This window comes from Nerophis ophidion, linkage group LG08 (genome assembly GCF_033978795.1).
Source record: "Nerophis ophidion isolate RoL-2023_Sa linkage group LG08, RoL_Noph_v1.0, whole genome shotgun sequence".
NCBI lineage: Eukaryota > Metazoa > Chordata > Actinopteri > Syngnathiformes > Syngnathidae > Nerophis > Nerophis ophidion.
In genome coordinates, this window is record NC_084618.1 from 51,157,457 (window position 1) to 51,170,327 (window position 12,871).

The following is a 12,871-nucleotide window of genomic DNA, read 5'->3' on the forward strand; positions in this document are numbered from 1 at the left end:
TAATTCAAGTTTCCACTGTATTCATTTTGCATAACCAATCCAACCGCCTGTATAGCGTGAACATACTGTATGTATCCTGTTGACTACCTCACAGATGGAAGCTAATAAAAAATACATTGTGGCCTCTACAATGAATGGGATTTTCATTCTGAGGTATTGTGACATTTATTATGAAGGAAATACAATGTATATCTTACCTGAGTGGGCTCTATGGGGGCTCAGTATGTGCTGGGGCTTAGGTGCTTGTGCAAGAAGCTGTGCTGAAGCCACGGTTGGCTTGACGGAAGGCTGCAGCGGGAAGAACATATAGCTGTCGTTGGGTAGGGAGTGTGTGCGTCCTACCACAGGTTTTCTGACACTCAACAGGTTGTCCTCCACTGTTCCCCCAGAGTCGAGCTGCTCGGTCTGCGGAAAACACAAGGGAATCAGTCTGCCAGTGCAAGATGGGTGGCTGAAGTCTACTAGTGTGTAATACAATGAACAAAGCAGTGGTCTTTAGCATACACAGAAAACAGATGTTGGGAGTTGGCTGGTACATGCTGCCACAGATCACAGAAACCTTTTACAAGTGGATTTACAAGCACTTTGCTTTGAAGCGCAAGCACTCTTTAGGAGTCACTCCTTTAACAGTAGGTAAAGGTATAAGCCTTGTGTCAGCTGGGGCAGTGTCCTGCAGCCTGGAGATCAGTTTTTGACACACCATTCACATAGGCGGGGAAACCACAGACTAAAGTAGAATATGGATGACAGAACGAACACACAAGAGGATTATTGACAGGAAAGACCTATGACGTGTTGTAGACTCACATGAAAAGCACAGAAAAAAAGTGGAGAGGTAGAGAATTAAGAAACAGAGAGAGCGGGAAAGCTGCAAACTGTCAGGCGCGCTACTCTACTGGACGAGAAAACATCAGGCTGGAAACGTGGAATGAGAAAGAGAAGAGGAAGTTGCAGGACACACGGTTAGATTGACAAGGGCCTTCCAAACACATTCACCCTTTTTACTACCGATCTGAAAAAAATAATAATTGATGCACTAATAAGCTGTGACCAGCAGAGGCGCTATTAGTCCGAAACAACACAACTTCAACTATGACTAGATATTTATACATAGTTAGAATTGTATCGATACCGATACCAATATCGATATTTCTTATTGATACTACATATAATTTGTTTAAGTAACAATGTGGGGGAAAAATGCATTTTTATTGGCATTATTTTTGGCACAAGGGGTTGTGCACCTGTTACTTCACGAAAAAGCATCTCACAGCAGGGGAGTATTTTATCAACACCTGCTTTGTAGGTGTTAAACAAGGCAGCTGTGTGTACAAGGTACAATCCAGTAATGTCATGTCATCATCTCGTAAAGACCGCAAAGATCAACCACTGTGTTTCTATTCATTACAATTACACTAAGTATATTCAGTCATCCATTGTATATTGCCTGTCTCTATTATAACCTTTAAAAATATTAGTAATAAAATAATAATTAACAAAGTAAAACAATAATAATGTATTGTATTCATGTTCATTCATAGGCCTTTACCATATCTCATATCAAATATATGATATAAGCCAGTACAATCAATTAGCATGTTAGGTGGGTGTGCATTGTGTAACAATAACAACTATTTGTGTTTATGCTTTGACAAAGTCTTATTTGACTGACGGAGCATAAGCCAGCGTTGACAGCCACCGTATGTGTCTGTGTTGTGGGTGTATCACATAAATAAAAAGACCCAGTGATAATTTAAAATTGTCACTTTTTGAGTGAATTAATATTGGGCTGTGGGTTGCTGGACCGCTTTGAGGACGGTTAGGTTGATGAAGTTGTAGGCGTGGTAGTGGCGGTCGTGAGTTTAGTGGTGTTTACTTCAAACTGGCACTCACTGTTATTAGCGTGTATGACTTTGGGGACTTGGAAGAAATATTGTTGCGTTACAAAATTGTGTGTGGTGTTGCTTCCTTATTTGTTATCATTCCAAGCTGATTATTATGTATCCGTGCGTAACAGCGGCACTTGAACGTAATATTACAGTGTGTCATAATTTAAAAAAAAATTCTGATATAATTAGTCCAGAATGTTATGTTCCTCCCGGACCAACCCAATTAGGGACCCTTACAAAAAAAAATAATATTACACGATATACATCTCTAACTATGACGCAACTCCTTTGCATTGTTCTGATCAATATGCCATTGACATGGAAACATAAGTTCAGAACAATAAGAGATATTTTGTAATTTCTAATTAAAGAAATAATTCAGTGTTGCTCATCAAGTAAAGTTGGTGTAATACTATTTCTAATGGAGACACATTCCGATGCTGGTAAATTTGTTTTAACCAACAGTTTGAACCATTTGGCAGTTACTTTGCCTGTTAAAATGCAGCACTTAAAGTTAGCGCTTTGGAAGACCCTGGCAAGAAAAGGCCACTACGAGTTACTGTAAAAGGCGGGAAAGGAGGAGCAAGTATGGAGAACAAAATTAACTGCGGTCAGTACATTGCATTCCAGACTGCTGAGAAAGAGGGAGTTAATATCATCAGTGACCGAGTCTTCTGTCAGAGCTAGGGACCAGGATTTCTCAGAGGCCAGAGAGAGAGCGTCCATCTCGGCTAGAGGGATCTAAACAGGGAGAGACAACGCCTGGTGAGTACAACCAACACAATGTGCTTGGTACAAAACATACAAAATAAGACCGAAATACCCCAGGGTTGTCCAAAAGGCGGCCCGGAGATAAATGTGTAACGGCTTTAAGGAAATAATATACCTAAAATGAATCATCTCATAACATACATAGTCTTACCCAAGGACATATCTCAATGATACTATTCACCCTGCCTGTGATTTCAACTCAGTGTTGCCTACTAAGCAATACAGATGCAACATATTACAGTAAAAATTTAAATTATTGAGAAATATCTAACATTTTAGCATGTCTTGACATCTATTGACTTGGTTTCAGCGTGGCTGAGGAACACGTTTGGATGCCCCTGATATACATATATAGTATACATACTGTACATAGTGGCAACAAGGACATTACACTCCCAACATATATATCATGTACATTTCACCAAACAAAATGTGGAAAACACAAAAATACACCATGTGGACGTACAAACAACAGAGTTATATGGACACTTACATTGTGAAAATGGAAAACACTACGGAACTTGTTGTAATCTATAAAAGCGTCCACTTTATACATTTTAGAGTATATGTCTAGATATGTTCCTCTGTTTGCCAAAAAAACACATTTGCGATGTCAGAGGTCACCGGCTAACAATCAGTCTAAGTTCATCCACACCAAACTCATCCAGCCATTGTCCCTAACAGACCTGTGTCCATGCAATCGTGCAAAACATCTTGGAATACGAAATTCAACTGGGTAGGTCTGGCCTAACCCTTGACTGTGGAACTAAGAGATGAGGCATGTTCTAAGACCTCTGTCAATTTAGATTTCAATGGAATCTCAGTCCATCCATCCATCCATTTTCCTTTTGGGGTCGCAGGGGGTGCCTATCTCAGCTACAATCGGGCGGAAGGCGGTGTACACCCTGGACAAGTCGCCACCTCAGCGCGGGGCTAACACAGATAGACAGACAACATTCACACTCACATTCACACACTAGGGCCAATTTAGTGTTGCCAATCAACCTATCCCCAGGTGCATGTCTTTGGAGGTGGGAGGAAGCCGGAGTACCCGGAGGGAACCCACGCATTCACCGGGAGGACATGCAAACTCCACACAGAAAGATCACGAGTCCGGGATTGAACCCTGACTACTCAGGACCTTCTCATTGTGAGGCAGACCCAATAACCCCTCTGCCACCGTGAAGCCAGGAATCACAGTCAAAAGCAAAAAAATATCCATCCATCCATTTTCTATCACTTATCTCTTTTGGGGTTTGGCGCGGGGGGGGGGTGCTGTAGCCTAACTCAGCTGCATTCAGGCAGAAAGCAGACTACACCCTGGACAAGTCGCCACCTCATCACAGGGTCAACACAGATAGACAGACAACATTTACACTCACATTCCTTCCTAATTAAAAAAACAACAACTTTTGAACCACACCACAAACAACGTCAGCGACATGTTAATTGATGTTTGCCCAATGTTACGTCTTCTGAACCAAACATTTAACAAGAATATCCCCGGCTTATGCTTTTATCAGTGCTTTAAGAACTAAAAAAGGTGAAATAACCAAAAACATGTTTTATATTCTAGTTTCTTCAAAATAGACACCCAGGGGCATCACTAGACCTATTACTGTACTGGGGCACACCTGGGGCACAAATAATTCATGTGAGCGTGCAAAGCGCGCAAGCAAAAACATTTTTAGCACTTATTTATCATAAAAAATACATAAATAGTGCTTTAAACTATGGAATCATATCAGATTATGTTGTATGGCTCTATGATTAACCACCTGAAATTAACTAATGCATTTGACCTACTTGTGCACTTTTTTACTCCAGACTTCTAAACTGCTATTGGTAAAAGCCAAAAGGAAGAGCAATGAATCTTTTTTAAATATATCTTGCAGTAATCATCTGCAAATTTAACATCTACAAAAGTAAAACAAAAAATAAAGCACGCCTACATCTCTGGGTTCTTTTATATTATTTAATTTCCATTTATGGCAATGTGGCTAATCCTATTTCAGATACACAAAACTATAAAATATACACAAAACAATAAAGCCACAGTAGTAGAATAAATGAACAACTGTTGTGTGTCTGTTCAGGGAATCATTTTCTGAGAAGTAAACTGTAACGTCTCCTTTTCATTTTTGCAAAGTGGTCAATCACTCTGGACAGACATGGAAATATTACAGTAACTGTTATACAGTTGACCAGTGGTTCCCAACTGCTGGGTCGTGACATAAAAGTGGAATGTGTGTCATTTTCACTGAGTCGCAGTCAGATGTGTGCATGAAAAAAAAAAGTTTAGGGAGAAAAAAATTAAATTGTGGCATCAAAACCATATATTTTTAGCCTTTTTTCTAGTGACTATTAGTGAGTATTTTAGCAAAAGGCAAACCGACTAACAAGTTGGAGGAGGACTCAGGACAGACATGGAAATATATTTCAAAAAAATCTAAATGGGGCAACAAAACCCGATATTTTCAGCCATCTTTCTGAAAACAAATACAGACATGTTACTATTTTTTCTGGAAACAAAACCAGATGCTTTAGCTGTAGCCATTTTTCTGGTGACAAAACAAGATTATTTAAGTCAAAGTCGCACCGATTAACAAGACAAGTCTACTGTGCTGTTTAATAAGCGGTAGAAAATGGATGGATGGATTTAAAAATTGGCTCACGACTTGATGATATGGAAAAATGTTTTTCTTCCTGAAGATAAACCATTTGAGAAGCACTCAACTCGCACATGCTTACTCCAAATCATCATTTATGCAGAACCAGCTGACAATAACTAACATTAGGCGCCAGGGCCCCCCGTGACCCCAAAAGGGAATAAGCGGTAGAAAATGGATGGATGGATGGATGTTTCATGTTCATTGGAAATTCCCCCGACAGCTCGTACAGCAAATGAATATGTTTGTCTTGATACAAGGAATAACGTTAGCTAACTTAGCATCAACTTAAGACAATGATGTTGTCTAGCTAGCTAGGACTTCACTTACATCTCTCATTCCTCGCTTTTTCTCTGCTGCGGGCGAATAACTTTCTTAAATCCATCTAGAAGTTACAGTTTGAGTCAAATCAAAATCAAAATATTGTAATTAACAAATTGTTGTTGGCTAATGTCACCTACCTCACGCAGTGATTCGAATCCCCCCCCCTCTCTCTCTCTCTCTCTCTCTGTCTCTCTCTCTCTCTCTCTCTCTCTCTCTCTCTCTCTCTCTCAACCGAAGTCTCGATCCACACGTGAATAAATTACCATATTAAGTAGCCATGTGCTCACTGTTTCGTGGAGTGAATACAGTAGCAATCAATTACCATACTAAGTAGTATATGCGCTGTTGTCTATGTTATGTAGACTTAAAACTCTGAAGCGTTTTTTTTATTGGTGACATTTTTAGTGGGGCACTGCAGATCAACAGTGGGGCACGTGCCCCAGTGAAAAATGTCTGGTGACGCCCCTGTAGCCACCCTTTGCACTGATTACTGCTTTGTACACTCTTGGCATTCCCTCGATGAGAGCTTCAAGAGGTAGTCACTTCACAGGTGTCATAGTTTTGATGCCTTCAGTGACTATCGACAATGTAAATAATCATGAAAATAAAGAAAACACTTTGAAATGAGAAGGCGTGTCCAAACTTTTGGCCTGTACGGTATAATTTAGTTATGCCAGTGGTTCTCAAATGGGGGTACGCGTACCACTGGGGGTACTTGAAGGTATGCCAAGAGGTCCGTGAGATTTTTTTTTAAATATTGTAAAAATAGCAACAATTCAAAAATCCTTTATAAGTATGTTTACATTTACATTCAACAAAATATGAATGTCATTTCATAAACTGTGAAAAGAAATGCAACAATGCAATATTTATTGTTGACGGCTAGATTTTTTTGTGGACATGTTCCATAAATATTGATGTTAAAGATGGATCTCTGTTACAATCCCCAAGAGGGCACTTTAAGTTGATGATTACTTTTATGTGTAGAAATATTTATAATTGAATAACTCGTTTATTTCTCAACAAGTTTTTAGTTATTTTTACATCTTTTTTTTCCAAATAGTTCAAGAAAGACCACTACAAATGAGCAATAGCTTGCGCTGTTATACAATTTAATAAATCAGAAACTGATGACATTGATGCTGATGCTGTATTTTACTTGTTTATCTCTTTTTTTCACCAAAAATGCTTTGCTTTGATTAGGGGGTACTTGAATTAAAAAAATGTTCACAGGGGGTACATCACTGAAAAAAGGTTGAGAACCACTGCTTTAAGAGAACACATTTGATAAATATATGTCTCCATCTGTCACCTTTAGAAGTTAAACTTTGTAAAAAACTTCCGATGTTGGCTTCGACTGGCTTTGAGACTTCATCTCTGTACATGTGCACAGGCGCAAGCTCACCCACATTAGAGATCTTGGTGCACAAAAGTATTTAAAAAAAGGCATGCACTTGCTGTTGTGCAGATTTTATCACTAGGGGGCGTATTTAGTCAACGGTGGCCCAAGGCAAACTCAGCGATAGGGGCCCTCCATATAACAAAAACAACATGGTCATTTACATGTTGTTTAAACTACCATGAGCGTTGCACATTAAAGCTATTATTTAGAAAGAAGCACTGATCACAATGTTTTTGCTGCAATTGCAAAGTAGAAACAATAATTGACAGTGTTGAGTATGCCATTTTCAAAAATCATTGATATTTTGTGAGCACAGTGACGCATAGCGCTACTATTGTGAAAGCCGGGCATGTGTGTGACTGGTGGACAAAACAGAGCTTGTGATGGTCGCCATGTTTAAAAAAGATGAGTCTGCTGATTTTGAAAAAGTGCTTCTCTAGTTCCTACCTGCCTGTCATGATCCGTGGTGCGGATCATGTTTTGTTTAGTTATGTTCTGTTAGTTTTAGACTCCCTTAGTTCCTGTTTTGTGCATTTTGTGTGTTTGTTTTGGTTACCATGAGTACTAATTGGTTTCACCTGCCTCTGATTAGTGCTCGGCAAGTTCACTTGCTGTTGAGCATTAATCAGAGAGCTATTTATTCACATTGCTTATTCACATTACCATGAATTGATTAACGTGGACCCCGACTTAAACAAGTTGAAAAACTTATTCGGGTGTTACCATTTAGTGGTCAATTGTACGGAATATGTACTGAACTGTGCAATCTACTAATAAAAGTATCAATCAATCAATCAATCAATTGCTCGCCACAGTCGGTGTGGCTTCATTGTTTGCGGTATGCAACTGTTAAGTTTTGATGTTCCTGATTCTTGCTCCAGTGTTTCCTGTGCTAAGTTTTGCCTTAGCTTCCTTTTTTGCTTGTTTTTGGTGTGGTTATGATTTATGACAAATAAATGATTTTCTACCTCACGCTGTCGTCCAGAGCTGTTTGTTCTGCATTCTGAGAGAACAAACTTCACAGCAAGCTGACAAGAAAAAAAACTACAATAATTTTTGTGAGATGTTTTCCATGGCCACAGACATAGCTCACTGTGAGCTTTAACCCTGCACCGTTTTTGTTTTTCTGACTTTTTAGCAACACCTGTACAAACCAATTTCAGACTTAGCAAATTCAGCATCTATATATGATCCATCTTTAACAGCGCCCCCTAGAGGTCCACCAAAAAAAATTATTGTTCTCAGCTGTGGTCTGTATGGGCTGCAGTAGTAAAACACTTCTTCACCACGTGTGGCAGTAATGATGATATCAGACAAACTGAAGAAGTCTGGAGCTAGAGTCACAGAATTTTTGTGCAAAAATTATGACTAAAGTGGTGAATATGATTTGCACTTTAATTTTAATGACAATAAAAAAACATAAATATATATATATATATATATACATTTATATATACATATACACACACACACACAACCACACATATATATATATATATTTTTTTTTTTATATATATAAATATAGACATATATACACACACATACACATATATATGTATATATATATATATATATACATATATATATATATATATATATATATATATATATATATATATATATATATGAATATATATATATACATATATATATACACTCAATAATATATATATATATATATATATATATATATATATAGAGAGAGAGAGAGAGAGAGTTTTTTTATTTTAAAACTAAATAATTGAATCAATTATTTAGGAATCCCCCAAGCAGAATATTTGTGTAGTATTTATTTTTCTAATCAGCCTGACCTAAGCCGAAGGTTTGTGTGTTAAATAAATAATATTATTTTTGATTAAATAATCATTAAATATGATTAACATCAAGAGTAGGATTAATAATTCTGCAGTGAAAACGTTGGTCCCTGAGGTCAAAATTGTTAACTTGTTCTAAAGCAAGCATGTCAAACTTATTTTCATTGAGGGCCGCTTGCAACAGTAAGTAATATATGAATCACCTTGTGATATTACATAATTGTATATGCATTTGATTGTTGTATATTTTTCAAATTAAATGTAACAAAAAAAAACATTACATCTTACTGTTAAAACTGGAAGCTCAGTTGCTAGAATTTTACTGTAAAATGTGCAGTGTTTTTTATCCAATAAATTCATGAGTTCCAAGTAATTTTTTTACTTTCAAATCTACGTTTGCTGTTTTTATTATGTATTACTGTCAATGGAAAAATGGTAAGAAAAAAACTGGCAGCTCAGTCGGAAGAATTTTATCATGAAGTCCTTTGTCATTTTTACAGTGTACAATTTGATGGATAACTTGCTTTGAAATCATAAGTTAAGCACATATATATATATATATATATATATATATATATATATATATATATATATATATATATATATGTATATATGTGTATATATATATATATATATACATATATATATATATTTTTTTTTTTTTTACAAAAACCTTTTGGAATGTGTAATAGAATATTTTTTTGCATTGTTATACAACATGGACGTTTAAAAGATATGTCATTACATGCAGAACATGTGTTTTTTTAATGTCAAAATGAAGAAACAAATACATTGAGTAAGAAAAGATAAGTTCCATATAAAATGATGTGGCAGGCCTCGGATTTGACAGCAGTGTTCTAAAGTTGCCTAAAGGTAGTTTTTTTGTAGTTGTTTTGAGGTGTTTAATGTTTTTTCTCCTTCACTATTAACCGTATCAGAAAAGGGCCTCTTTCTGAAGGGGATTTGTCAATCACATCTGTTTTTAAAGAAAAACACATTCGTACAGTTAACTTAATGTGATATTACAAACTTATTTGCAGTTAATAAAGAAAAGGGTAACTCCCATCATATTCTATGAGAGAAATTGCTTAGAAAACTCGAGCAGAGCGGACCTGGAATGGATTCCGTTTGACAGATATTAGACACGTACAATAAAAGGTGCACTGTTAAACATAATCATTTCAGACAGGACTGCATTAACCGGTAAATAACAAGCTTTGACTAAAGCTTTGACTGCGTTGCTGCATTGGAATTTAGAGTGTTGCAGGTTTAGCTTTGAGCCTTACTGTCGGGTTTGCTTGGCTCTGCCTTGTTGACTTTAGAGGGGGAATTTACTCTGACACAATTTGGCACACATTCAATAGGATATATTGCAGTTATTCTTTGCAGGGGGGCTATGTATACTAAAGAACATGTCAATCTAATGTATCGATTTTTTAGAGTGGTGTTGACAACACTAATGCACTGTGATTGGTCACATAATACCCTCAGATGTGGAAGATATATATCAACATCCATTATTTAGTGATTCTGTGATCAATAGTTGATGTACTTAAACATTATAGGCCAACTTGGGTGTAAGAATGGGATCTGAGAAAAGCCTTAAGCGGATATCACAACTTTGCTGCAACTGGTGCCAAAGCGGACACACAAATACAACGCAATAGACACACATGGACTATGTCACCGTATTGCACGGACGAAAAACAAACTATAAGTTCAATTGGCAGAGATGACATCATAGTTTTTATGCCAACTACAAGGGTGGGCGTGCTAAAGTTATTAACTGTGGAGAAATGTTGGACCTTGGGCATGGCGGCATTTGGCAAACATCTCAAGGCATTCAGTTTGATTACTACAAAAATACGATTCAGGCACGTTATGTCCTTGTTTTTCCCTCCATAAATATTTTACAGCTTAAAGGTGATCCTGCAGCGAAGAAGCAGCCCCCATCCTTAAGACGTTTAGTGTGGTTTATGGTCATAACAGACTAATATTTGCCAAAAAGGGGTGAGGCAATATCACATGCTTTCATTAAAATATACAGTATAATAGTTTAGAATTCTAGCAGACTAAAATGAAGGGTTCTTATGCTGTCTGGTATTAATTCACATCAATAATTGTGGACACCTGGTAGATAATTTTGAGCTTTTGCTTAATCTTCCTTGAAGAATATATGGGTCCATACGGATTTTTTAATTGTTTGTTGATTACTTTAATTAGCTGAGCTTGATGAAATACTGTTACAGTCAATGGTGTCAAAAAGGACACTTCGTTAAGTGTCTGCCTTATGTCTTTATAATCCATGCATTACAAACGCCTTCACAAACGATTAGATAGAAATAAAATAGAGAAAAAAAACTAACCGAAACACATTTTTAAATTAAGTAATAAAATCCCTGGTACTGTAGATTAGTGGTTAACGAAGGACTGTAGGTAGGAATTGCCCCTCTAAAGTCGTGGTCAAAAGTTTACATGCACTTGTAAAGAACATTATGTCATGGCTGTCTTGAGTTTCCAAGAGTTTCTACAACTACTATCTTTTTGTGATAGAGCGATTAGAGCACATACTTGTTGGTCACAAGAAACATTCATGATGTTTGTTTTTTTTTTTTAATGAATTTATTATGAGTCTACTGAAAATGTGACCAAATATGCTGGGTCAAAAGTATACATACAGCAATGTTAATATTTGGTTACATGTCCCTTGGCAAGTTTTACTGCAATAAGGCACTTTTGGTAGTCATCCACAAGCTTCTGGCAAGCTTCTGGTTGAATTTTTGACCACTCCTCTTGACAAAATTGGTGCAGTTCAGCTAAATGTGTTGGTTTTCTGATATAGACTGGTTTTTTTAGCATTGTCCACACAAGGAAAAAAGGTTAGGCCTCTAATCCCTCCGAAGACCTTTCCTACCGACAAGCATGGTGGTGGTAGTATTATGCGCTGAGCCTGTTTTTCTGCCAATGGAACAGGTGCTTTACAGAGAGTAAATGGGACAATGAAAAAGGAGAAATTTTTCAGGACAAACTAAAATCATCAGTCCAGAGGTTTGGTCTTGGGCGCAGTTGGGTGTTCCAACAGGACAATGACCCCAAACACACGTCAAAAGTGGTAAAGGAATAGCTAAATCAGTCTAGAATTAAGGTTTTAGAATGGCTTTCCCAAAGTCCTGACTTAAATGTGTGGACAATGCTGAAGAAACAAGTTCATGTCAGAAAACCAACAAATGTAGCTGAACTGCACCAATTTTGTCAAGAGGAGTGGTCAAAAATTCAACCAGAAGCTTGTGGATGGCTACAAAAAGCGCCTTATTGCAGTGAAACTTGCCAAGGGACATGTAACCAAATATTAACATTGCTGTATGTATACTTTTGACCCAGCAAATTTGGTCACATTTTCAGCAGACCCATAATAAATTCTTTAAAGAAGCAAACTTCAGGAATGTTTTTGTGACCAACAAGTATGTGCTCCAATCACTCTATCTCACAAAAATAAGGGTTGTACAAATTATTGGAAACTCAAGACAGCCATGACATTATGTTCTTTACAAGTGTATGAAAACTTATGACCACGACTGTCTTAAAGTGTTTATAAAACACTTTAAGACCAATGTCTTGAAAAAATATATCACTCTTGAATCAACATTGAAGTTAATACTATGATTAATGTTAATTAGAAACTAAATGTGGGATATAAATAATAATACGAGTATAATTGTTTGTATATATTGTATATAATTAGTGCAAAGGTAATTTGCACAAAATATATTTCACATGCCTGTACTGTGTATAACATTGAACTACATTCATGTTGTTTATAAATGTGTATTTATAATATGTTGTGCAAAGGACAATTTTTAATTTTTGGAAGTTTATTTTGTACTCGACATTATTTATAGGGTTAGGTGCAATATGTGTTTAACTTCAGCCTCAACCCTTTCGGTCCGCAACATTTTTTGTTTTCGATCCATGAATGTACAACTGTTTGTTTTGCTTTGTTGA

General features: G+C 36.8%; 1 protein-coding gene across 13 annotated transcripts in view; it reads right to left on the reverse strand.

Moving 5' to 3' along the window:
* cacna1g (calcium channel, voltage-dependent, T type, alpha 1G subunit) overlaps window positions 1–12,871 on the reverse strand; it is a 365,011-nt gene that overhangs the window by 18,754 nt on the left and 333,386 nt on the right. For 10 of the 13 annotated variants that reach the window (XM_061908854.1, XM_061908860.1, XM_061908853.1 and 7 more), the window contains 2 exons: window positions 2,508–2,630; window positions 198–405 (listed from right to left, as the gene is read on the reverse strand). In XM_061908854.1, the coding sequence (XP_061764838.1) occupies window positions 198–405; window positions 2,508–2,630 (331 nt within the window). The remainder of the gene's footprint in view (window positions 1–197; window positions 406–2,507; window positions 2,631–12,871) is intronic. The other 3 variants (XM_061908861.1, XM_061908857.1, XM_061908855.1) reach the window with 1 other exon arrangement.